Source organism: Gossypium arboreum, chromosome 9 (assembly GCF_025698485.1).
Source record: "Gossypium arboreum isolate Shixiya-1 chromosome 9, ASM2569848v2, whole genome shotgun sequence".
Classification (NCBI taxonomy): domain Eukaryota; kingdom Viridiplantae; phylum Streptophyta; class Magnoliopsida; order Malvales; family Malvaceae; genus Gossypium; species Gossypium arboreum.
The window spans coordinates 85,244,378-85,267,078 of NC_069078.1; the positions used below are offsets into that span (position 1 = coordinate 85,244,378).

The 22,701-nt window shown below is 32.3% G+C and overlaps 3 protein-coding genes across 4 annotated transcripts; 1 reads left to right on the top strand and 2 right to left on the bottom strand.

Annotated features, from left to right (window-relative positions):
• Positions 1 to 283: 283 nt before the first annotated feature.
• On the bottom strand, positions 284 to 6,792 carry LOC108457147 (methionine--tRNA ligase, cytoplasmic). Its single transcript, XM_017756020.2, has 17 exons — positions 6,494 to 6,792; positions 6,249 to 6,393; positions 6,020 to 6,173; positions 5,537 to 5,692; positions 4,998 to 5,228; positions 4,748 to 4,891; positions 4,137 to 4,227; positions 3,885 to 3,991; positions 3,662 to 3,776; positions 3,061 to 3,179; positions 2,894 to 2,959; positions 2,645 to 2,773; positions 2,349 to 2,492; positions 2,083 to 2,203; positions 1,207 to 1,436; positions 965 to 1,066; positions 284 to 771 (listed from the first exon to the last, which is right to left on the bottom strand). Exons 1-17 carry the CDS (start codon positions 6,609 to 6,611, stop codon positions 541 to 543), a joined length of 2,403 nt encoding a protein of 800 aa, XP_017611509.1. The 5' UTR covers positions 6,612 to 6,792; the 3' UTR covers positions 284 to 540.
• Positions 6,793 to 7,985: 1,193 nt separating this feature from the next.
• LOC108457250 (uncharacterized) lies at positions 7,986 to 13,714 on the bottom strand. Its single transcript, XM_017756209.2, has 4 exons — positions 13,442 to 13,714; positions 11,899 to 13,101; positions 9,263 to 10,328; positions 7,986 to 9,044 (listed from the first exon to the last, which is right to left on the bottom strand). The coding sequence occupies exons 2-4, from the start codon at positions 11,974 to 11,976 to the stop codon at positions 8,557 to 8,559; spliced, it is 1,632 nt and encodes a 543-aa protein (XP_017611698.1). The 5' UTR covers positions 11,977 to 13,101; positions 13,442 to 13,714; the 3' UTR covers positions 7,986 to 8,556.
• A 4,323-nt stretch (positions 13,715 to 18,037) lies between these two features.
• Positions 18,038 to 22,688, top strand: LOC108457212 (methylenetetrahydrofolate reductase 2-like). 2 transcript variants are annotated; one of them, XM_017756141.2, is made up of 12 exons: positions 18,038 to 18,297; positions 18,605 to 19,049; positions 19,132 to 19,192; positions 19,261 to 19,343; positions 19,424 to 19,597; positions 20,067 to 20,240; positions 20,654 to 20,754; positions 20,868 to 20,979; positions 21,318 to 21,398; positions 21,507 to 21,684; positions 21,874 to 22,208; positions 22,409 to 22,688. In XM_017756141.2, the coding sequence occupies exons 2-12, from the start codon at positions 18,645 to 18,647 to the stop codon at positions 22,490 to 22,492; spliced, it is 1,788 nt and encodes a 595-aa protein (XP_017611630.1). In that variant the 5' UTR covers positions 18,038 to 18,297; positions 18,605 to 18,644; the 3' UTR covers positions 22,493 to 22,688. The 2 variants fall into 2 exon arrangements, with proteins under 2 accessions (XP_017611630.1, XP_052875062.1); XM_053019102.1 differs by having other exon boundaries at positions 18,249 to 18,391.
• Positions 22,689 to 22,701: the final 13 nt, after the last annotated feature.

Consider the following 22,701-nt stretch of genomic DNA (forward strand, 5'->3'; position numbering starts at 1 on the left):
ATTTTATCAATGAATTGATGATAAAATCCATTAAACTTTTAAAGTAAAATATACATTTATAAATTATGTATATACCAATAGAAAAAGTCTAACATGAGTTCTACTGTTTCTAATCACAAATTTAGCCATTAGATGACAAATAATGAAAAATAGCTAAAATATTTACTTTTTGAATATTTTTGTCAAGAATTTCGAAAAGTTGAATGGCATGTACAAATATTTATTTATGACATGCTCTCGTAGATACACACATCAACACCAACACTTCAACTGCAAATAGCCATTTATATTTGTAAATTTTCTTAACTATTTTCATGCGATGTTTTAGTAATTTTTCATATCGTGTAATCATGTCCATAAAAAATGGATTAAAAAGTCCATTCATATCTATGAGATAAAAATGTGTGCGTGCCAAAATTCTTTTTGAAAAATCACGATGAACTTAAAGCACAAAAACAAAATAAGAACAGAAAATAGTTAAAATTCATAACACAATTTTCCAATTTCTTCTTTGGGATAAATGGCTTGATGTAACCATCTTTATCTAATTGACCCATTGGTAATGGAGGAAACTTTGCAAATCCCAGCAGATGTGGTCAAAGGAATATCTTTATAACAGGCCACCAGATTTGCATCACTGTGGAGATCCACTTGTAGAGTTTCCCAAACCTTTTTCTTTGGGTTTAACACATCATCCGGCTCGCCTGTGAAACCAGGAAAGGTAACTCGCTCTCCGACCTTGGCTGACTTTGGTGGTTCAACCAATTCCACCTAATAAACATGAATCAAAGGTATCTTTTAGAACCATCCTATCCAATGTTACCAGTTAGATGGCATGAAATTTACATCAACATTTTATTGTTTCGTTGAATCGAAGTCCATTCCAGTATACAAGCCTACGAAATTCTACACCAAGTTAAATTACTTCAGGGGTTGATGCCATTAACGAAAGCTATTTGCTTACCTTGGTGTGGTCGTTGTTCGAAGCTGCAAGAACCATTGCATGTGATTTTATACCGCGCATGGTTGCGGGCTTCAAATTACAAAGAACACAAACCATCCGGTCCTGCTCGATAATAAATCCAAAGAAGATATTAGAAAAACCTTAAACATAGATCAAGCACCTCATCTCTCCCAAATAAGGTATACCGATAACCTCTACAATTGACATATTACTGAACAAATTACAGGGCAAAGAACAAATACCTGCATCTCTTCCAAAGGAATATATTTCACGAGCCCACTAACAACTGTTCGAGGCTGGGCTTCACCCACATCGATCTCTTCAACATACAGAGAATCAGCATCGGGATGTTTTTGAGCTTTTATAATCTTGCCAACCCGAATATCGAGTCTTGTGATGGAAATTTCCGGTTCAGCAGTGGGCTTTTCTTTAGAGTTGGCTGAAGATTTCTTAGCTTTCTCTTTCTTGCTATCTGTAACAAATAACAGCTCACAACTAAGCTAAGCTTGCGCATAATATACACATATCTAACGAAAAGGAGTGAAGAACCAACGAGATTTTAGCTTAGATAAAATCTTCAAATGAAATTATACAAACCAAAAAATAATGCTCCAAAAAGTAGTTTCGGGACAGAAAGAAAAGAAGCAATAATCAGCCCTATGAATTTAATGAAAATTTTGAAGGAAAAAACACCCAAGTTATTTAAAGTAAACCCAATAAAAAATTGTTTACTTATTTTAGGTAATGTCCACTGTTCCCCTTTGAACTTTCCCGAAACACTTCTATGAAATCTAAAACTTACTTTTCCAACACTTCTTTTTCATTTTTGGATTTTCACATTAAAAAACTGTAAACATCAATATTATGGAGAAGAGTTCAAAATAATCTATAATTCAAATAAAAACACAAATATAGAGAAATTTTGGAAATGATAAGGACGGTTATCGCTAATATATTTTTAAATTGCCATGTCAATTCATTTTTATTATAATTTTGAACTTTAATAATAAGATTAATTTCATAAATATAAAATAATTTTAATTAAATTAAGAAGTTTCTAGTAGGATAATTTTTCTAGATAATAATTCTTTAAATATAACAAAGGAGACATATCCAACCTGAAATTTTTGTTTTCTTCAGTTGCTCAGCAGTCTTTGCAGCATCGGCTTCTGCCCTTGCACGCCTATCAGCTTGACTTCCGGCATATTGTTGCCTTAGCTCTTCAACTCTTTCAGTTTTCTGTCATTTATTATGTTTACAATATAAGTATGACCAAAAAGAAAAACAAGTACTGTGCCAATCCGTCAACTCCAAGCCACCAAATAGTAAAAATAAAATAAAGAAGATGGCATATTGACATATAACATAGAAGATGCAATGATACCAGTTCCTCAAATAAAGGTTTTGGATCTCCGATTTTATGCCCAGCTGGTATTATCTCCCACGGTCTTGAAGCCCTATCGATGTCTCCTTTCTCATCACAAAGGGAAATTTGTGCTTGAGGAGGCAAATTAAGTTGCTTAAATACCTTTAAATGCAACAAAAAAAAAAAATGGATCTCATAGCATGAGAAATCAAGTTAAACAGCCAGCACTGCATATAACAGAATTATTTCCAATCACAGCAGGAGAAAATCTCTGAACCTATTAGATTACAAAATCTCTGAACCTATTAGATTACCTCAACAGAAAAAGATGGAATAAAAGGTTCCAATAGGCATGCAAGAATATGCACTAGCCCCACTGCAGTTCTCATAACAATTGAACAAGAAGGTTGGTCTTCTTTGTAAAGCTTCCAAAATTGGCTTTCCTGAATGGAAAATATCAATAAAACACATTAGAAGAAGTGCCATTAGCCAGAAAAAGAAACATATTTATAACAGAGTAACTCAATAAAATATTTCCTAGAACTAGAGTTTCTCCAACTTACTTGCAGATATGCATTTCCTTCACCTGAGAGGCTCATTGCAGTTCTTAATCCTTGCTTTAATTTCACCTGCAGAAAGTCCAAAGAGTTGTAAATAGTTATGATTTGAGGATGCAAAGGGCGATAGGTTCTAGTCAAATGTAATGATGTCAAAGTTTAAGAACAGTCACCTTCTCCATGGCTTCAATATATTGCTCTACATGTTTACCCACTTTCTCACTTAAAGCCTTTGTCAAGGGATGTGACTCAGCAGTTGGAGAATCAGGAATAACGGAACCATATCCTTGACCTGCAGTCAGCAAGTATTAGATAAATCCACTGGCACAGATCCAACTATGTGAAGCAGTAAAAAGCCAGTTGTTGCTAAATAACTATCCATTTCCCAAAACAAATGAAAAGGGAAAAAAGAGTTGTAATAGAAGCACAAAGTTTATTGACTAATTCTCAACCATACAGACTATTCCGAAAGTAACATCTAGTTATTTCACCACCAACAATATGAAAAACAAAGTTTGATAGGTAATTTCTTAATATTAGGACTTCAAGGATATATCTTACCTATCGCTTGATCAATCATCACTTGAACTAAGGCTTAAGCAGAAATATTAAAACAATTCCTGTCAATTATGAACTAAAAGTCCAAGTACTATCACAGACAGCATGATTCTTTCCCCTCCAACTTGAATATAACAACAAATTTTGAACTCCCACAGCAAGAACGATATCCAAATTCTTAAAAACAAAAGGATTCCAGTCGATCAGATGACTAACCAGGAGGTTTTGCAATAAAGCTCAAAACTCGATTGATGAAGTTGCCCAAATTACTAAGCAACTCGTTATTCAGTTTTGCTTGCAAGTCGTCCCATGTAAACAAGGTGTCAGAAACCTAGTTTCCAAAACAACAAGATAATAATTATAAAAAAAAAAAGAAAAAACAGTATGTAGAATGCAAGATCAAAGAAAGTCATAAATGATGTTAACTGAAGAGGGCTACCTCAGGTCTATTGGTTAACAAGTAATATCTCCATACTTCTACAGGTATTTTTGTATCCTTTACATCATTGCCAAAAACTCCTATGCCTTTACTCTTGGAGAACTTCCCTATAAAAACCAAACAAATAAAAAACTGAGTACATCAGGCTGTTAAGATGGATAATTCATGATTTCACTTGTCTAGCATGCACTAATCTTAAATCAATTCATTTCCCCACAGCATGTGGATCGAACCAATCAAATGGCTACTTACCAGCTTCGTAATTTAAATACTCTGTAACACTGATGCTTTTCATCAATGTCCAGTTTTCACTGGTCCCAAGAAGAGTTGATGGAAACATCACCTGAAATAGAAATATACTACATTTAAAACTTATGCAGAAACAACTCCATAGTTTTATTTTATTTTTAAAAAAGAACAACACAAAATTCGTTTCTTTCACTACTTTCTATGGGAAGATGACACTACCATAGCGTAGTGAATGGAATACAAAGCAGGATATAATTGATTAAAACGAAAAGCAGGAAAGAAAATACTAGATAAATGGACTAAACAATTCCACATCATGATACGATAAGATTTAAGTCCTCCAAGAATAATTCACCAACAGATCTCCACAACTGTCACAGAAAAATTACACAAATACTATCCATATCCAAAATGGTTTGATGCTCCAGCATTGTAGTTCAATTCAAGACCTTCAGCAACTTTACTGTATGTCAAATATGTGGAGCAAGTCATCTAAGTATTAAAGGAGAAAAGATCCTCATCTATCAGCTACAGCAAGAATGGAACACAAAACTACAGCTAAATGCATGACATAGCACCCTATCCGTCAAGGCAATTTTGAACATGATACTTACAGTATGAAATGGTATGTTGTCTTTTCCCATGAACTGAAACAGCTCCACATTTTCAGGATTTTTCCACCATTTTTCCCAATCAAATGTGTAGCATTTAGTAATTGAGACATATCCAATAGGTGCATCAAACCAGACATAGAAAACCTATCACCACAAGGTTTGAAAGTAGACTGAATAAATAAACTCAAACTTTTTTTCAATTACAAAATGGACTAAACTGCCATCATAATATATTGAAACTTTATCTTACCTTGTCCTTAAAATTCTCGTGTGGAACAGGAACCCCCCACTTCAAGTCTCTGGTAATACACCGTGCTTTAAGTCCTTCTGTGAGCCAAGCTTGTGTTGTATTAATAGCATTTTGGCTCCAAGAACCATCAACTGACATTTTGTTGATGTACTCAACTAATTTATCCTTTAGCAAAGGAAGCTCAAGAAATAAGTGCCTTGTGTCACGAATACGTGGAGTATTTTGGCAGGCCTGTAATCAAAGTTCAACCATCCTTATAAATTGCAATACTTCCATTAATTCCCAATTTCCTTATCAAAACTTCCTCATTGTAAAAAAAGAAACAATATAGTAGCACTTCAAAATTGATATTACATTCACTGGCCTCATAAAAAAACAATTAACTTCAGCAATAGGTGATATGCACATCTCCAGACACGGTATCTCTTCCATAAATAGAAAAGCATCACTCATTATAATGAAGTGCAGGAAAAGAATTACCACAACCACAATTATGGATAAAGAAATAAATGTCAATCTAGTTACTGATCTAATTGTACCTTGCACCTAGGTTCTTTTAGTTCAGTAGGATTCAAGAGCTTCCCGCACTTTTCACATTGATCTCCACGAGCAGAATTGTAGTTACACCCTCCATCTGGACAGGTTCCTTCCACAAGCCGATCAGCCAGGAATCGTTGGCATGTATCACAAAAAAGCTAGATGCCAAGAGGAATTCAAGTCATAAGAAAAAATACAAACTAAAAAAAGAATATTTAGCACAGTAAATGAGTTTTGGGTCAAATTGTTGAAACTTTTTTTTTCCTTTATGCTCTGCAACAACTGTGCAAAAAATTATTCTTTTTTTTTTTATAAAAAGACACAAAATTTTACTTTTACATGAAGCAAATATGTGAATTAGTTAACATTTTCTTTCAAATCAATTACGATTTGCCTTCAACATTAACTGACGAGTTATACATTCCAACTTAAGAACAAAGATCAATTAAACAAATAAAGTCATTCACGAAATATTGCCTACATACCTGTTGCATTGGTTTCTCCGTAAGCCAATTGTTCTCCCATAGCTTCTTGAAAATTGCTTGGCAAACTTCAGTTTGTTCCGGACTCGATGTTCTTCCAAACTTATCGAAACTTATATCAAACCAATCATAAACTTCCTTATGAAGTGCATGATACCTAAAAAATCAAATAAAGTCAGAAACTTGAAACAAATTTTCAGCAGAAACTCGCAACAATATTTTTTTAAATTACTTGTCACAAATCTCTTGAGGAGTACAATTCTCTTCCACGGCTTTAGTCTCCGTCGTCGTTCCGTACTCATCGGTTCCACAAATATATATAGCATTATAGCCTCGCAACCGGCAATAGCGAGCAAAAACGTCGGCGCTTAAGACACCTTTACCAAACCAAAAAAAAAATCAAAATCATCACAAAATGCGGAAAAAAGAAGAAGAAAAGATTAGTTAAGCCCTAGAATTAGAGAGGCGATAACACACTTCCGATGATGTTGCCGAGATGAGGGACGTTGTTGACGTAAGGCAAAGCGCTGGTGATGAGGACGTTGCGTTTCCCAGCGACTGGAAGCTTCGGAGCCATCTCATTTGGGTCTCCCATTAGCTCTGATTGGTCTTCTTATACCGGCGGCGGCGCACTTTGAATAAAAGTCGCGAGCTTTTATCAACTTCGCGTTTGGCGACTGGAAATGTTACAGAGAGGAAGGAATTGGAGCAAACGAGGGTTTAATTGGGGGATGACGGAAAATTACAATCAGTGGCCATCATTTTACACGTGTACATATTTTATTGGATGCCTAGGAAATCTTTTTTTTTTTACTTTTTTAGGTAATTTAATTCGGGTTTCATAATATTTTAGGATTTAGACCGGTGAAATTCGAACCCATAAATTTTGAATTGATTTATCCGAAGAGTATGAGATTTTACTGAAAATTGGGTGAGGGGTGAAATTTTTGTTTTGGATGCTACATATAAACCAGTGTAATTATTTGTCTTTGTCTTTACCCACTTCATTATATTAAATTATTATTTTATTTTTATATATAAATTAGGTTTAATGTTGTAAAATTCTCAAATTTAAAAAATATTAAGTCCTTACTTTTTTTCACTTAATTAGATACTTAAATTTTAAAATATATAAAAAAGTCCTTAAACTTAAAAAAAAATTAAGCCATTATTTTTTCACTCAATTTAATATTTAAATTAATTGTCCCTAATTTTTTTCGATTAAAGCCACCATGTGTCATAAACACACTTGACATGTGATAAAAAATTATAAAATAGAAATCACTAAAATTATAAAATTTATTAAATTTTAATAAAAATTATAAAAATAATAAAAATTATAAAACATATAGTAATATAAAAAAATTATAAACTTTTATAAAGATGGAAGAAAATTATAAAAAAATATAAAATTAAGTAAAAGATTTATAAAAATTATCATACCAAAAGAAGTGTTTTATAATATTTTTATAATATTTTTATTTTTATTTTTATCATTTTGTCATATATCACGCTATATTGCAGTAAGTGACGGCTTTAATCGAAAAAAAATTAAGGGCCGTTAACTTTAACAATTAATGGTTAAAGTTAATGGCCAAAGGGCCTTTTTAATTTTTAATACATTTTGACAGTTCAAGTACTCAATTGAGTGCAAAAAAAATAATGATACATTTTGAAAGTTTAAATACTCAATTAGGTGCAAAAGAAAAACAACAACTTAATTATTTTTTACACCTTTAAACCTATAAAGTATTAAAAGTAAAAAATGTAATAACATAATATAAAAGATAAATCATATATTTTATGTTTTCATAAAAGTTGTGTTTAAATATTTACATAATTTTAAAAAGATTTTAGAGCGGCGAGGTGAGACAAAAATAAATGCATAAAACATTTAAGGAGGTGGTAGTATAAATTCATAATGGAGAGGAACAAGATTATAAGCGGAACAAATGGTAAAATAAAGTGGTTTTCAAAATTATATATTATTGAAAATGATATGAACTCGAACACTAATACTAAGTCATATTTATCATAATTGCAAACATAATCAACAACGAGAAAAACCAAAAAGACCGACAACAGAATGGTGAATAAATGAATGCAGACTACTCTCTTTTTCCCTCTACCTTTATATTAACTTAGCAAAATAAAGTGTTCTATGTTACAATCATCAAAATTGCAGTGGAATTGCAATGACCACAGCTAGTTTTCTCTTCCATTTCTCGATTAGAAATGAGCTTCTCAGCTTTCAACCAATTTAATGAAATTTAACATTTCAAGAAGTTTACAGAATCTCTCCCCCTTTTCTCTCTAATGGCAATTGGTTTGGAATGAATTAATTCTTCCAGCAATGGAATGGACATGATAAAATCATGTAATTGTTGCCGCAACTGATCGGTTCTTTGGACGAAGTTTTGACCATTCAATCGTGTGGTAATAGCATGAACTGAAACACCCGAGTTTGACGGCAGAATACTGCTGGGACGAATTTGGCTGCAGTGGAAGGTTAACTATTGTGCCGACTGATAAAGACGAAATCAGTATGGAATAACATATGGTAGAGCATAAACATCCGCTGACTCTATTTGCAGAGCCTCTGACCATACATGTGGGGTCTCATCAATCTCAGGAACTCCCACCTTGGGGTTTTTCTTTGATTGAGATTCATTGCTGCTAAATAGCCATGTTTGGTCATCGAAATCAGGCCATTCTTCCATTTCCGAAACTGAAAGTACCTGGCTTAAATACTTGGTATCTGGGTGCGGTGGTTTCATAAATACTTTATCAGTCTGACTAGCTTTTGCACTAGTTGATAAATGCTTTGTTGGGGAGATAGATGACAGCTGAGCTTCAATAATACCATTCACCTTGCGTTCGTTATTATCTGCTTTAAGACTGGTTCTTGCTTTGGGGGTATCTGAAGTAGGTGCAATGGGAGATTTACAAGATTCCAATGTCCTTCCATTGTCCGTCAACGGATGAGAGGAAGTAGTTCTCGGCTGCTTTTTGGGTTTAATGTCATCAACTGTAAGAAAAAGAAAGCAAAACCGTTAACCAAGAGTTATAAAGCTCTAGAACTTTTACTGCCACTAAAAGCAATTGCTCAATTTCAAGCACAGGTTTACTGTGAGTTTTCTAACAGATAAGAGGGCATCAAGTTTCAAGCAATCACCTACCTAAACAAAAAGAAAAGTTTCAAGTGATCAGCGGGATTGATACATACAATCATGGCATAAAACTCACCATGAAAGAATCCATTTTTTTCCCGGTCCTTGCGCTTGTGGAGATTTTCCACAGCAACAGCACCCTTGTTACCTACGTCGAAAGGATCCAATGATTTTTGAGTTTTGGTACCTACAGGGTCATCTTTCTTGCTTCCTTTCAAATTATCCTGCTCCAAATTCCGATGTTCAGTTTTGGCCTTCACTGCCGCTTCATGCTTCTCTCTGTCCCTATCCTTCTCTTTCCCATGGCTTTTTTTCTCCTTGTGCTTATCCTTGATTTTATCATTGCTTTCTTTTTCTTTGGTTTTTTCTTTCCCTTCTCCCCGCCTCTCGGTATTATTGTCCACTTGTCCAGGGATCCCTTCAGCTCTAGCTTTAACTGCACCACCAAGGTTCGAGACCATAGCATTTCGACCAGAGCTTGTATCCTCCCTGATTCTTTGCACATCCAACCTACTATCATCACTTCTCTTGTTCTTTTCCATCCCTTCAGCTGGCGTGTTGGCAGTCTTAGCCACCAATCTGACCATTTGCTCATCTCGCTTTTTGTCGTTAACCATAAACTTCTCTGCAAATCGGTCCCCAGCTCCTGGACCTTCATCTCTGATCCTCCTCCCTTGCACAAATTTAGAATCCCGGAAATCTTCAGCGAGATTGCTATTCTGGCTAACCTTTTGCCCATTATAACCCAAAAATTGTCCAGCATGCTTCTTGTCATCCAAGGTACTGCTTCGGTCTTTATCCCTACCTTTCTCTTTCTGAATGAACTTGTCCCCACTTTGACCTTCAGATTTTCCAGGACGTATATTCTCATCTGAGATTTTCTCCCCATTTTGACCCCCTGGAAGACCATGAAACTTCTTCTCATCGGAGATATTACTTCTATCTTTCTCTTTATCTCTATCCTTTTCCTTCTTTTCCTTCTTTTTGTCTCTGTGTTTTTCTTTTTTGTCTTTCTTATCTTTATGCTTTCCATCACTTTTATCTTTCTCTTTTTTTTCCTTTTTTTCTCTCTTTTCCTTGTCCTTGTCTTTGTCCTTCTTCTCCTTCTTCTCCTTCTTATGCTTCTTCTCTTTTTCCTTCTCCTGAAAACAAGATCGATGTTAGAAATCAAATGCAAAATAATATTTACATTACTAAGAACCAATCAAACCTATTTTGCTTGAGCTTAGATGTAAATGTCAGATACGGGTATGGCCAGTTTTTATTAAGTTTTTCCATGTGATTGTAGTCATATGCCATGTCCCATGCACCCATGTTCAAATATGCACGGGAGTGGGTGTTGGACATGGATAATTCAAAAAAATAAAAATAAAGAGAGTCGGGGCAACATATAATCAAACAGAACTTCAATAAACACCAAATGTTGAAAATTATACTAAAAGATCCATTCTACACCAAGTTACAATAATGCACAGATAGTATGCAAACTGAGCAAATAACTTTTTCATCAAGAAAAATTCCAAAAGATTACTTAAAGGCTACCACAAAAAACAAGATAATCCCTCTGTATTCTGTCTGGAAAAGTTATGAAAGCGGGTATTAAAGTGAATTTGTTAAACATCTATAGCCACAACTTGAAAAGGGACAATGACAGCACACCATAAATACAAAACCCACAACTTGTGAATGGCAGACAAGGCTACACCACCATAACCAATTCAACTATTCAGCAAGCAGAATGTACTGTGTCCGGATAGCTAGAATTGAATCTTAGTTTGCACGCACCTCTACCATAAATACTTGTATGCTATACGAATCATAATATGAGCGTAGACATGCAAGCTATAGCAATGCTCAACAATGACCGAGCCAAATTCAAGTTTTGACAAGCCAAGTTCAAGTAATTTACGAGCACAAATGTTTGGTTCACACACCTAGATGAAACTATATACTCAGTTTACACCATGACACATGTCTCTTCATAGACAATGAAAACTGTTGCGGCAATGATACCGACGACATCAAAAAATCATGGTGGAAACTCATATTCTATCCTCATAACTCTCACAAAAACTGCACCTACTAAAAATATCATCCATTATGGTAACAGATGTTCGGGCCATTCCTTCAGCAAAGCCCAAACTATTCTCTTCATATCAACCTCATGAGAATTGCTACTCCAAAACAAATAATCAACTTAATGGATTTCCACTAAGAGAAATCTATTTCCGATGTTCTTGTCCTACATAAATTCTCCATAGGTCACTTTGATCAACATATCAACAAACCAGAAACCCTAATTGATTCGCTCAGTCGTAAATATTAAAAAAAATGCATAATGGTGAGTATATAAATTAGACACCAGAAATACTACTCTGCCATTTCAATAAGCTCCCAGTTCAGTTATTTATTCCTATACAACCAAGATCTTGTCTGTTCAAAATAAACAGGCCATCAACCTAAACCACGGAATTAGAAAACGTGCTTCACTCAGCAAGAAGAGCAATCATAGAATATCATGTATGCATAAAATGCATTTCGAGATAACGCAGCCAAAACTTTATAAAGCATTTAATACTGCATGGAAATAGAAACTGAGAAGCACAAACTCAAATCCAATGTAAATATCAGAGTATTGGTTCTCAGGATCCTATTGAATGCTAATTCAGTTTTACCATAAAAGGCTATACAATATAAGAAAACAGTGTTAACCTTTTTTAGTAAGTCCTCATTCTCAATCCTAGCCTTCTTTTCGTATCCTGGTGGTGGAAAAGGAAAGCAACGCGACATTTCACTGATGTTCAAAACACGATACTCGAATGCCTTTAAAAGCCAAAACACTTGGTTTATCTTCTAGTAGCAAAGTTCCAGAAAGGGAACAACCAGTACCAATGCTCCTATCCATGCACCATATCCTTGCATACATTTCCAGCTTCAGTATTCCTCCATGAGCTCCTGTCACTCTTTAACAGCTCAACAAGTCACCAAGATCAGTAATCTCAGATGCAACCCCAAGTCAACTGGTTATTACTAAACAAATCACTTCAAATGCAAAAATCAAGACGGGCAACCACTTAGGAAACCTACTGTTTCCTTATGCCAAGCTACTTCAAAAATGCCCCAAATAGAAAGATAATTTCAAGAAATGCTCTTTTGATCAACAATTCTAGCTCAGAAACTTGGGAAACCTACTGCTTTCTTATGCCAAGCTAACAATTCCCCGAATAGGAAGATAAAGAAATGCTCTTTTGATCAATAATTCTAGCTCAGAAACTTGGGAAACCTACTGCTTTCTTATGCCAAGCTAACAATTCCCCGAATAGGAAGATAACGAATCTCTTTTGATCAATAATTCTAGCTCAGAAACTTAGGGAACCTACTGTTTTCTTATTCCAAGCTACTTCAACAATGCCCCAAATAGAAAGATAACTTAAAAGAAATGCTCTTTCAATCAAGAATTCAAGCTCAAAAACTATGTTAAATCAAAGGGTTTCCTAAGAATCAAAAATGGTCCAGTACAATCTAAGCTTCTTTGTTGCTTGGGGGGACAATAAAGAACCATTAACTCCTTCCAATAATAACTCGATACCAAAACCATCCCCTAACTGAGATCAAACACAAAAAAATCACTAAAACCCAAATACCCTTTTCTCTGAAACAACTGAATCTTCGAGGTTTTTTTTTTTTATCACTGGCTACACAAAATTATATATGAAAGCAATCTTCTTCCATGGCCAAAAGCTTTGCAATCACCATTCCCTTAAGCAATCCGTTTAAAAAGTAAAGCCTGAGACAAATAGCTCTTCAATCCGATACTCCAAAAACAAGAGCTTGAGTCCATTTGTAATCTGATCAGAACCCTAATCAGTTCCCAATTTGGGGAATTTCCCCCCAATTTGTTGATCCGGATGAACCCTAGACCCAAAACAAAAAACCCATCAAACAAAGACTTTTAACCATGCAAAATTATTAAGTACCCATTAAACATATGAAAATAAAAGAAAAACCCAATTCCATCAAACGAAAAATAAATAAATAAATAAACATCAAAAGAAAGTAAAAGTTCATTTTTTTTTATAAAAGACACTTTCTGAGTGCCTTAGTGTAAATGGGCACCGATCAAAAGCCAAAAAGAAAGCATTGATTCAAAGCGTAAACGTTTCTATATTTAAAAAAAAAACACACACACACACACACAGAGTTTTTAAATAAAAATGAAATTCAAAGCCGATGATGGGGAAGATAAGATTATTACCTTGCCCCCTCTACAAAGTGGTCTACAAAGTGGGCATTATAGAAAAATGAACCAAGATCTTTTTTTTTTTTTTTTGCTCTCAGATTAATAAAAAAATGAGATTATGAATCACAAATTAAAGAGATTAGTAGAAGAAGTAAGCGAAGTTTAATCTGAGTTTCTTTTTATATATAATGTTTTCTCCTGTAAAGAGAGAGCTATTGTTTGAAAGATTAGAAGGAAAGCCAATGCCAAACAATGAACAAATATAAAAGGAGAGGCTTCAATTACACCAAAGGGCCGGGCTACCCGTCTAACCCGTATGGCCAAGTTTACGAATCTGTATAAACATTTTATTCATTTTATTTTATTTTTATTTTTAGAAGTATTAATATAAATATAATTATATCTAATATACATATATTTATCATATTTTATTCATTTAATTTTATAATCTTTGTTGAGTAATATTTTTTTCTCAATATCAACATTCCAATTGATAAATCAATATAATTTATTCGAATATTTCATATTAAAATAACTTGAAATATTTAACATTAATGATAAAAATATATAAAAATCATAATTTAAATTTTATATTATCTAATCGTCTAATTACATCTTGTATTTAATCAAATAAATTTTATAATTTAAATTCAGCATTTATTCTTTAAACATTTAAACTTCAATTTATCAAAGCAGCATTTTTAATAAATCTCAATTATAACCTTTTTTTATTTTAATATTTTATGGTGATACGTTGGTCTTTATTATTCCCATGTCTTTTCCTTTTATACTCTCCGTTAATTATTTTGTTATTTTATAAGGAATGTGCAAAGAAAAAAAAACCCTTACCATATTTATTTTGGCTTAATTCACAATTTAAAAGTATATCTATTTTCTTATTTTAATATTTAAAAATTTTATCCTAATTTAGTACTTAAAATATTAATCACTCTCCAATTCGGTACTTATAGCGGGCCTCCAATATATTTTTACTCCATTTTCTTACAAACATTAAAAGAAATTGACAATCAATCACAAAGTACTACGTGATTTATTTTATGTAAAAATAAATATTTTTTATTAAATGTATATATAATTAATTTAATTTAATAATATTATTACAAAAATTAAAATTGTAAAGAATTATTTTTGAAAAAGTTTTAAAATATATATTTATTATAAATCTCTGAAAAGGTATTTGAATTTTAAGGTTTTTTAATTACTAAAATTTAAATATTTTAAAAATTTTATAAAAATTTTATATATTATTTTAAATTCATATACTTTAGAATTTATAAAAAACAAAGTTTTTTAAAAAATTATATATTATATAAGATTAAACTCACAATATAATTCTACATATAAATTTTGAGTCAAATTTTGATTTGAAATTTGGAAGTTAATTTTACTGATAATTACAATATCTAGAATCTTTTAATACAAATAAAATATCATTTGATTCTTTTTTTCGATTTGGGTTCGATATAAGGATTGTCTAGACTTAATATTTGATGGATGTGAATTGCTTCAAATGTCACGATAATTTGCTCTTGAAATGTATTTCAACCTCCTTTTCAATTGATTTGGATTGAATGCATCTTTTTTTTATAAATGGCTTTTGACTTCTTCTCTGTAATTGAATTGATTTGGAAGATGATTTTTCTTTAAAACGGCTATAGTGTTCGTTAGAATTTTTTCAAGTTCTTTAACTTCTTTGAATAAAAGGGAGTTATGGTAGAATTTAATTGTACTATTTGATCCAATCACATGAACAAAAGAGAGTTCTTGTAGAATATAATTTTTCTTCATTTGATTGTTATACAAAATTTAAACTATTTTATTTATTATTTATCTCTTATTAATTTAATTAATTAGAAAAAATAAATATTTAGTATTATTGTATAATTATTTTATTTTTAATCTGTAATAATATATTTTTTATTATTTATCTCTTAATTACTTTAAATTAATTAAGAAAAATAATTATGAGACGTTATAACAGGTAATATTTTTAACTCGTCATCTACAATTATATTATCAATGGTGTCAATATTTTGTAATATAAAGATTAAATTCATTACCGTTTGATTTCTTAGGTTATTTTATATTACCAATAATGTGAAAATTGGTTCTCACCCGCCTCCATCACGCAAATGTGCTTTTCCTATTTTCATTTTTTGAAAATCGAGCTTCAAGGTGGAATGAATCAAGCTTTTCATTAAAAATTTTGCGGTTTATGCCAAGCAAGAAAATTCGAGAAAATTGAAAATTGATTTAAATTTACTTAAATTGAATGGGATATTATTTTTATTAATTTATCATTAATTTATTTTATTTACAATTAAAAATAATTTTTTATATTTAAAATTATGAAAAACATTTTTTAGATACCATATAAAAGTTATTCATTTATTGTTTATTTACTTGAATTAAAAAATTTAAAAAAAACTTTGAAGCATTTTACCAAGCAATGTTCAAAAGGTATAGATAGAAACCATTGTTTTATGAAAATAAATTCAAAAGTTCAAAATAAAAAAATAATATAGAAAATCAAGAATCAAAGTAAATTTTAATTGAACAAAACACTTAAATTATAATTTGATAACCATTATGGGCCTTTACTATTATATCTATTAAAAAATATTTTGTCAATTGAATCGTATATGGGATCAAGAAAAGAGATTTTAACCAAATTCAATCTATATGTTGCAAACGATTTTTTTTTTCGAATTGATAATCAAAATATACCTACATATAGAGTTATGTTTATTTGGTGTAAAATTTTAATCAAAATATGATTTGTGAAAATTTTGACTTTTTAATATTTGAATGATTACAGATAAAATATTTTTTCTGTACAATAAATTTTCTTAAAATCATTCTCGGAAAAATATTTTCTTTTTTGTGACACATTAAAGTATGTTATCACAAAGCTTTACAATAATAGTTTAATATCTAAAAGAATATTTATTTTCTTAATTAATCTAGACAATTAAGTATTAATTAAATAATTTTTAAAAAATATGTAATCACATTGGAGTGTAATTCAAAAATATAGTTGCTGATTGAGTCTTAACTTAATTAATATGGACATTATTATCAATATAAGAGGATGTAAATTCAAGTATACTAACGCGTATTATCTTTTTATAACAAAATATAATGAAATTGTTAAAAAAATAACACAAAAATAATAGGCTGACAATAACTTATTTTATCTTACAGCTAACTTAAATTTTAAAAGCTAGTCCTTCGGTCAACTTAAAACCCGGCACCAATTACTTCAAATTAGTAATTAAAACCCCACAACCATTATCATCTAATTATCTAAACTAAATCAAAGCCCTGTCCAAACATCTAAGAACGTAACAAAGTCGACCCCAAGTGATTTGCAACATGAAAACACACCCATAAATCAACAAAAAGCAATCATTATCAAGAAGATAAAAAGGCATAATGTTTAATTTATTTTATCATTATAACCGTTTTTAACTGTATTATTAATGCAACATAACCCATTAAATATTATTAATTATAATATATTTATGATAATATATTATACACATTAAAAACTATTATTATAATATTTAGTACCTATGCACACGATAAATCAACAATTTTTTTTTTACATATTCAGGTCGAGTGGAGCCTGAGCCAAAAACCTAACTCAATACAAGACTCGTTTTCTAAACGAGTTTTATTTTGTGCCCAAAATCATTTTTCGAACCTATATTTTTTACCTAAATCTTCTTACTTTTCGGGCGGGTCTTTGAATCGAGCTAAGTAATCCGACCCATAGACATATCCAAGTTAATTCGAGTTAGTTAATTAATTAACTTGACTTGACTTATGTTTAACATATATATTTATTGATAACATATAGGGTTAATTTTAGGATTAAAATTGATATTAGTATCAAGTGAAAACTTTACATAAATTTTTTTATAATTTCACGTGTAATTTGATCAGCTATAAATTTTGTTTGAAGAAGTTTTGTTTAAAGATATATTGTATTTTTTTAGATAAATATAAACTTTATACATAAACTTTGGTTTTATGTAATTATATATATAAAACTTGAATCATGGTGTATATATAAAATTTTAATTTTGATTTAATTGTAAATATATAAAAATGATATATACAAATGTTTTCATATTTAATTAATATAATTATTTGTATATATAATATATTAATATTAATTTGATAATATTGTTAGTGATTTACTAAAATTAAATTAAATTAAAATTTTATATATAAAATCATTCAAAATCAGAATTTATATAAGATATTACACATTAAATTAAAATTAATATATAACTTTAATATTTAACCCTATTTTTAATCTGCAAAAAAGCTAGCTTCAAATAATCCATTTCCACAATCAACTACGAGAAGAAATGCAATCAAAGATCAAAACTTGAACAGGTATAATTAAAGTAATTACACCAACCCCCCCACCCCAAAAAAAAAAGGGAAAAAAAAATCTTTATGGATTGTGGTCAGAAATAACCCTGCCAACTTTTTTTGTCACTGTTTTGAAGCTAAATCAAATATGACGCGGTTCATGTTTGGTAAAGGCTAAATAATAATGGACACGCTTGTGGAATTTGGATCATCCTATGATAATATCTCATATTGTTTCTGTTGGTATTTTTTTGTTTTTCTTTCATAATATCTTTAATCATATTGTTGAAAGTATCACTCATGGAGTTGGTATGTGTGGTGGGCTGACACTGGCTATTGGGTTGTTGAGTGGCAACAATGTCATTTCACTCATACCAACCTCCATCCGCCTCTCATATATACTCTCTAGCTCGATTTCCCAAACCCATTCTCTGCCTTCCACGTCTCATTTGATCCCCCCTTTTGTGAGTTTTCCTTTCTCTTTGATATTTTCCGGGAAAATTTCTTGATCACATTTATGTTGTATTTTTGCTCCATGATTTTGGGACAATGCAACTTGTTAGTATTAGCATTTCATTTATGTTTCAGCTGATCTGATCTACTTATATATGATTGATATATATGTTTTTCAATCTTTAGAAAAATTGGGTTTATCTTTAAATTATCAGTTTTTCATTCAGATTCGGGTTTGGGTTTGATGTTTTTTCCTTGTTTATGTCTTAAAAAAAAACTGGGTTTTGATTTTTAGCTATTGAATTTCACTTTTTGCAGCTGTTGCTGGTACTGAGAGTCCCAGATCCAATTAAAAAAAATGAAGGTGATAGATAAGATCCAGTCTTTGTCACAGGACCAAGGGAAAGTGGTTTTTTCCTTTGAGTTCTTCCCTCCAAAGACTGAGGATGGAGTGGACAACCTGTTTGAGAGAATGGATCGAATGGTGGCTCATAATCCATCTTTTTGTGACATCACATGGGGTGCTGGTGGTTCCACTGCGGATCTCACTTTGGACATTGCTAACAAGATGCAAAACATGATATGTGTGGAAACAATGATGCATCTCACTTGCACCAACATGCCTGTTGAGAAAATTGACCATGCTCTTGAGACCATTAAGTCTAATGGCATTCAAAATGTTCTTGCCCTTAGGGGTGACCCTCCTCATGGTCAGGACAAGTTTGTTCAAGTCGAAGGCGGCTTCTCTTGTGCCCTCGATTTAGTAAACACCCTTGTGTTCTTTTTTACTGTGTTCTTCATTGGTTTTTGGGATTATATTACTAAGTTTTATTATAATATTCTAGGTGAAACATATTAGAGCTAAATATGGTGACTTCTTTGGTATAACAGTTGCCGGTTATCCAGGTACTTTTGATGTTCTTTTAGTTGTCTGCTACAAATAGGCTTGTTTTAATGGTGTTCTTTGTGCACAGAGGCTCACCCTGATGCTATTGGAAGTAATGGTGTAGCAACACCGGAAGCTTATCAGAGTGATCTTGCTTACTTGAAGAAGAAGGTTCTACTTTTAACTCATTGGTTAATTTGAAAGTTTTCTTCTACTTTTAATTGTTGTTCTAAAACCTCTTTAATCCGTAGGTTGATGCGGGAGCTGATCTGATTGTTACTCAACTGTTTTATGATACTGATATCTTTCTCAAATTTGTCAATGATTGTCGCCAAATTGGAATTACTTGTCCCATCGTGCCTGGTATTATGCCCATTAATAACTACAAGGGTTTTGTGCGAATGACTGGCTTTTGCAAAACTAAGGTATGTGGTTATATAACCTGTTTTCACTTTTCATAACAAACATTTTCATAATTATCATGCACTTGTCCTGTGTTTCCTTTTAGTTTGAGAAAATTTTGTTTAGGGACTTATCGGTTCCTAAATTTTATCGACAAGGTGCATGTACTAGTTGAGTATTATACTTTCCCGAATTCATTTTGCAAACATTACTAGCTAGTTTTTCAAATAATTCTCCAAGCAGTGGAGATCTTGTTGAGGTAAACCCATGCTTATGGAAAAATAATGCTAGCATTTCCTCGGTAAATTTTCTCCAAATGAAAGGGGTGTCACATGTAATCATAATGCAATGTTTGGGCTGTTTTGTTCTTTAGATTGTGATTGAATATGCTCATTATGTTTGTTTAGAAGACTGGATATGAAAGGCTATTTGGTGGTTTACTTCCTTTAACACTTTTCAAATGTAACATCGACATTTGATGGCTTATTGTAGATACCGGATGAGGTCACTGCTGCCTTAGAGCCTATCAAGGACAATGATGAAGCAGTCAAATCCTATGGAATCCACCTCGGAACAGAAATGTGCCGCAAGATTTTAGCTCATGGGATTAAGACGTTGCACCTTTATACATTAAACATGGAGAAATCTGCATTAGCTATACTAATGGTTGGTTCATATTACCCTATATTTCATCCTTACTTTTGCATGTTAAAGATTTTATTACTGAATATCATTTGACTTCTTGTACTTCGAAATTTTAAAAGAAAAATCTTGAATAAATATGTTGAGTTCATGGTTACTTTCTTCCTCAAATTGAATGTTTATAGTTATAGGGTCAATGAAGACTTGCGAAGTTTATGTTTTTGTTCGCTTATTGAAGAAAAGAATATTGAATTATCTATTGGTCTCAGTGTCATACTTTTTCATAGATTTATTTTAAATAATTAAGTAAATATCAGTTGAAATAATGAAGGAAAGCAAAGACATGCAAGTTTGGGATTTACTTACAAATTTCATGTAGTACATTGTTATTCGTTATGATTTATTTGCCCATACTAATTGAAGGCTTATGTTGGCAGAACCTTGGACTGATTGAAGAGTCCAAAATTTCTAGGTCTTTACCTTGGAGACGCCCTGCAAATGTCTTCCGTGTTAAGGAAGATGTTCGCCCAATATTTTGGTATGTGATAAATGTTGATCATCCCACTTCTTGGCTAGATACCTGCAGTTTACTGGTTTGTACTATAATGTGAACATTCCTGGATATCTGATCTTAATGGCTAATGATGGCAGGGCTAACCGTCCAAAGAGTTACTTATCTAGGACTATTGGTTGGGATCAGTACCCACAGGGGCGATGGGGTGATTCTCGAAATCCATCGTATGGTGCACTATCCGACTATCAGGTATACAAAATGGTTGATTTTTTTCTTATTGATGACATTCAAATAATTTTTTATCCATTCAATATCTCTTGGAGGAAGTGCAACTGCAATTACTTTCTCGTTTAATCTTGGTTTTCTCAATAACAACCTGATGTGTCATATTCTTTCATTGATAGGAAACACCAAATTTTGATGAATTTATGACAACATCTCTATATTCATACAGATGAATTTATTTTATCCTTTTATGCTTTAGTGGTGATAATGCGAACTTATGTTTATTGGTGAAATATCCTCTCTAATTCCTCTTTTTGATGATATAACCTGTGTATGACCAAATTGATTTAATTTCTCTATAGTTCATGAGGCCCCGTGCACGTGACAAGAAACTTCAGGAAGAATGGGCTACTCCTTTGAAAAGCATTGATGACATTCAAGAGGTGAAATTTCTAGCTTGGAATCTATTTGGTCTTTTCTCTTCTCTTCTCTCTTTTCAATTCAACCGGATTTAATCATGATATTATTATTCTGGAATTCGGGTTTATCAGAAATTTAAAAACCATTGTCTGGGTAAGTTGAGAAGTAGCCCTTGGTCCGAGTTGGATGGTCTTCAGCCAGAGACAAAGATCATACATGAGCAACTAGGAAAGATCAATTTGAAGGGCTTCCTTACCATCAATAGCCAACCAGCCGTCAATGGGGAGCGCTCTGATTCTCCATCTGTCGGTAAGTATATGTATCTGACTGGTTTATAGATAGTTTATATATAATGTGCGTGTTCGTGTGTGTTCAGGTTAAGCATGGTGGTTTGCCCAACTCCTTGATTTCTCTCACCTTCTTCCCTTAGCTTTGACTTCTTGTTGTAAAAGCCGGCGCTATGTTGGCTCTAACTCATTCTCTTATGATGGCTTGCAGGTTGGGGTGGCCCAGGAGGGTACGTTTACCAGAAGGCTTACCTCGAGTTTTTCTGCTCACTGGATAAATTAGATGTACTAGTGAAAAAGTGCAATTCCTTTTCATCATTGACCTATGTTGCTGTCAACAAAAAGGGGAATTTGTTATCAAACATTGGCCTCACAGATGTGAATGCAGTAACTTGGGGAGTCTTCCCTGCTAAAGAAATAATCCAACCAACTGTGGTGGATCCTGCCAGTTTTGTGGTGTGGAAGGACGAAGCATTTGAAATCTGGTCTCGATCATGGTCCGCCTTGTACCCGGACGGCGATCCTTCCAAGAATTTGCTCGAAGAGGTTCGTGATAGCTAATGAACTTACAATATTTGGTTTACTTTGATGCTCACTCTTGCACCTCAATTGCTACTAGTTCTAAACGTAATATTTGGACACGAGTATGGGGAGTAAGATTATTCAAATATATGCACGAGTTGGATACATACATCTCGGAATTCGAGTAAACATTGTCTAATAATGATGCTTCTTTGTTGTTGCAGATTCAGAGCAGCTACTATTTGGTGAGCTTGGTAGATAACAATTACATGGATGGTAATATTTTTGGTGTTTTTGAAGATCTTTGAAGATGAGACTTGAGATATTATTATGCTGCAGTGCAGTGTTCCACTTATGCTTATGATTTTATGTTTATGTTGTCTTTCTACTTTATTATAGTCTCCTCCTGGTTGAATTTTCAATTGTAACTTTATTTGTAATAATGACTATATAAAGAGAATTAATATCTTCAGATAGAGATCGTAAATTTTGCTGTACATTAAATGTTTATGTTTAT